General features: G+C 42.7%; 1 protein-coding gene across 1 annotated transcript; it reads right to left on the bottom strand.

Moving 5' to 3' along the window:
* Positions 1–3,218, bottom strand: cyp2r1 (cytochrome P450, family 2, subfamily R, polypeptide 1). Its single transcript, XM_078257437.1, has 5 exons — positions 2,982–3,218; positions 2,260–2,401; positions 1,502–2,134; positions 1,007–1,336; positions 1–197 (listed from the first exon to the last, which is right to left on the bottom strand). Exons 1-5 carry the CDS (start codon positions 3,216–3,218, stop codon positions 1–3), a joined length of 1,539 nt encoding a protein of 512 aa, XP_078113563.1.
* Between the last annotated feature and the right edge of the window lie 775 nt (positions 3,219–3,993).

The raw sequence follows: 3,993 nt of genomic DNA, 5'->3' as shown, positions 1-3,993 counted from the left end.
TCAAGAGCAGGGACTTTTCTGCTGCCTGCGGACAGCACAGATGGAGTAAGGTTTGGGCTGTAAGGTCATGCCCAGTTTGGGAGTGACAGTGGGAATTGTTCCTGGAGGGAACTGAAGATGAAACCTCTGCAGCAAAGTGGTGAAAAATAGGAACATCTCCATCCTGGCCAGCTGTTCGCCCAGGCAGCAACGCCTGCCTGTAAAAGGAAATGTAATTGTAATTAAGACTCTCTCGTACACACACACAGGCACAACATCTGGCCAACTCATTCAAGTCCTCCGAAATACAAGAAATACACTGGGGAACACAAACCCTACAGATGAGGAACAAATGGGTTTAATTGAGGATTGTGGGTGCTTTTCTTTATGCTCTATCTGTATGTCCTGTGATAATGACAGGAACTTGAACGCTAAATGAAGAAAACACATTCATCATTTCAGTCATACATTTCATTATTTGTTTTGAATTTGGATTTTATGGCTGCTATCACCGATATGGGCAATGCACTGTGATCAAAATGGACTATATGGAAAATTCAAATGTTGTTTTACAGTAAATGTTATTGCTCTGTTGTTAACAAAAAGGACATTTGTTTTATTGTATTCTTATAATGCGAAAGTGGGTTTGGGTTTTAAGTAAATATGATGCCGGTACCTGTATGTATACATGATACATGCAGTTTCATTTTTGTATTTCATTTAAGTGGGGAAGTAGATTGCACTGAGAAGAATTAATCCAAAGACTTTAATTCAGTGTATATAAGACCTAATTTCTTTCGATGCACATTCATGTATGTTAGTTGGGTTTTATGTTTTTGTTGATAGCTTGTCAGCATCTGATTCTGGGGTCACCGCTGACTATAGGCATACTGTGATTACCTGCAAGTTTCACTGATCTAGAAAACCTGAAGCAATTGAGGAAATTCTCTTAATTTTTCAAATGTGATTTAAGTCTTGTTTTTATTTTCTATCAAGAGGAATTTAGGATAAATATAAAGAGACTAACCCAAGGAGAATGGCAGGAATGCCTCACGCCTCACAAAGTTGCCATTGCTGTCCAGAAACCTCTGTGGTGAGAAAACACCTGGATCGTTCCAGTACTTCTCATCAAAGTGCACTGAGTAGAGGTTTGTGATCACCATGGTGCCTTTGGGAATTGTGTACCCGTTCACTTTTGCATCCTGGGAGGTGGCACGGAAAATACCAAGTGGGACAATGTTGCAAAAGCGAAGGATCTCGTGCAGAACAGCCTCTACGTAAGGCATCTTCTGTTTGTCCTCCAAAGTGGGTGCTCTCCCATTGGCTAGCAAGCTGTCGATCTCTCTGTGCACCCTCTCTTTGCAGGGAAAAAACAGACACCATCAGGCATTTATTTATACATAACATTACATAACTATTACATTTAGAGCAGCCTACAAACAGATGTGCATCAAATCTCTCTCGGGATCACATTACAAGTAAAATGTTCTCATATTGGGATGATGCTTCTACTGTAACTGACCTTGTATGTTGGGGTAGAGAGCCATGTACAGCATGGCCCAGCGCAGGGTGTTAGTAGTGGTCTCTGTGCCAGCAATAATAAGCTCACCCACTGAGTAGATAAGGTTCTCATAGGAAAAAGAGGAGCTGGGTTCTCCTGTATTCTGCTCCAACTCATCCAAATAGGCATCAACATAGTGGCGAGGTGCATGTGGCACCCTGCCCTTTGAGAAATCCTTTATAACCTGCAGCAAAAAGTCATACACCTCAGCAGCATTGCGGAACAGCTTCTGGTGTTTTCCAAAGGGCACATACTCAATCCAAGGGAAGGCGTTGTAGAGGAGGGCCCAGCCGCTTACTGCTAGCTCCACGTTCTCACTGAATATCTCAATCATGTGCTGGAAGTTGCGGTCGTCGTAAGTAAAACGCTGTCCAAAAATGATCAGGTTGGTAATGTTGGACACAGCGTTGGTCACCAGGTGTTTAGGGTTGAAGGGCTTTCCTTTGTGTTCGTCAATGGCATCGACAAAGAACATGCACTCCTCTGAGATCTTCCTTTCAAACTGTCTCTGGCCGCTGCCGAAGTAACGGAAAGAGTTGCATGCCAGTTTACGGTGTTCAATCCAGGCTTTGCCATATTTACAATTGAGAAGCCCTTTGGAAGTTGGAGAGAAAAAGAGTAAAACAGAGGAGTTTAATAATGTATCATGGCAGCTGCAATTATTCAGATAATGTTGAATGACAAATAGTATGCATTGCAATCATATAACATCATCTTACCACCCATTTTGGTCATTTTTATGAACAAAGGCAGCGATGGACGATCAGCAAACACCTCACTTTGATGGTAAAGGCATTCCCTGACACAGTCATATCCAGTTAATACCACTGTCAAGATGCCTCCCAAGTCGAGACTGAAAATCTGAAAGGTACACATTGCAACATTAGCACTGTACTCCTTTTGTTCTTTGCACATATTTCTATGCAAACAAATGTTTGTGTCAAGGATTGTTAGATTTATACCAATTGTTGTCATGTTGCATTTTGCATGTGTCCACTCTTTGGCACTAACGTTAGTCTCCATGAGCCAGACAGGAGAGTAAGTGAATAAAACAGACTCTCACTCCCTTTTTCTACATTTACCGATCCAGCTCTTTCCAGCTCTGTGTCTTAACTATGTTTAACTTAAAATACCACATTGTGCCACCAAAAGGACGTCTGTGACTTTATATGCATTTTTGGGAGGGGGCTTTCATTTTGGGGAACCCCTGTGAGCCGGTTATTCTCCTCCAAATGCTACAGACCGCTAAATGTTAGGGCGAGTCTCTTTTGTTCCTTTCATAACTAATTCCCTATGTGTGCATGTATGTGTGTGCATGCGCAGGAGTGTCATAAGAAACCTCTTGTAGGCTATAAGGTCATGCACTGCACAGTTTGCAGAGCGCTCAGTTAAAAAGCACTGCAGTCATAAAACGCGCTGTAGGCTGAGTGCGAGTCATTACCTGTCCATGAACTTCACTCTGCTTCTTGAGGAAGACGTGCGGCTCGGTGGCCAGAGACATGATGTTCCCTATCACTGGGATTGGAGATGGACCAGGAGGAAAGCCCGGGGGTCTTCTCTGCTTGACGAGCTGGCGAACCAGCAGGAAAGCGAGGCAGGCGACAGTTAAACAGCCCACACCGAGCAGACCCTGGGCGCAGGACACCGGCACCAGATACGGCGATTTAATTGAAACCATCTTCTCTAAAAGTTGCTCTTCCACTGCTAGACTACCTCTGCTGACTCCGGCTTCTCCTCAGAGCAACCGAAGCACATATGTAGGCTATCATCTTGCACATTTTCTATCCCCCGCCTCTAAAGCCAAGATTGGCCAGAAAAGTCAGAGTCAACTGTTAGTGAACTTTGTTCTCCTCTTGATCAATAACCCGGATCATTTTTGGTGGTTTTATGCTGGGTCGGGGGGGTTTAATGTTTTTCTTTTTTTTTTATTTAGTTTTTGGTCGCTTTTAATGAACATAGAGGGAGCAACACACCATAAAACCCATTATTAAAGTTGTAAAAAAAAGTAGCCTAATAACTGACATCAGACAATCATGCAAGTAGGAAATATATCATATATAAGCCTTTATGGGAGACTGGTGGAATTAAACCGACGGGCACACCAGTACCCATTTCAAGGAAACTAGACAGAAAGGCACAGTCTGGAAGGCTTTCCCAGTAGGGCTCAGGGTTTAAATTACAGGGGTGGGGGTGGGGAGTCTGACCCCCCTAATTAAAGGGATAGTTCAGATTTTCTGAATTGGGGTTGTATGAAGTAGGCTACTTATCCATAGTCAGTGTATTACCATAGACTGTATAAATAATGGAAGTAGCAGCAGTGACATAACCCATTATTTTTTTTGGACTATGGAGTTTGAAAAAAAGTTTGACATTTTGGCCATCACATCTTGGTTTTTTGAAAGGCGCTGTGCTAAACTAAACTCTAGGGAGCACAAGTTTAGTTTTTTCGATTT

The sequence above is a fragment of the Sander vitreus genome, chromosome 1, assembly GCF_031162955.1.
Source record: "Sander vitreus isolate 19-12246 chromosome 1, sanVit1, whole genome shotgun sequence".
In the NCBI taxonomy this organism is placed as follows: domain Eukaryota; kingdom Metazoa; phylum Chordata; class Actinopteri; order Perciformes; family Percidae; genus Sander; species Sander vitreus.
This window is presented reverse-complemented; position numbering and strand designations above follow the sequence as displayed.

Excerpts from the sequence above, each read along its gene's own strand:
- cyp2r1 (XM_078257437.1), bottom strand. The coding sequence starts at position 3,218 with ATGGTTTCAATTAAATCGCCGTATCTGGTGCCGGTGTCCTGCGCCCAG. Across the intron at positions 2,402-2,981 it reads AGAGTGAAGTTCATGGACAG|ATTTTCAGTCTCGACTTGGG; the intron begins GTAATGACTCGC and ends TGTACCTTTCAG. Across the intron at positions 2,135-2,259 it reads AAAAATGACCAAAATGGGTG|GGCTTCTCAATTGTAAATAT; the intron begins GTAAGATGATGT and ends CAACTTCCAAAG.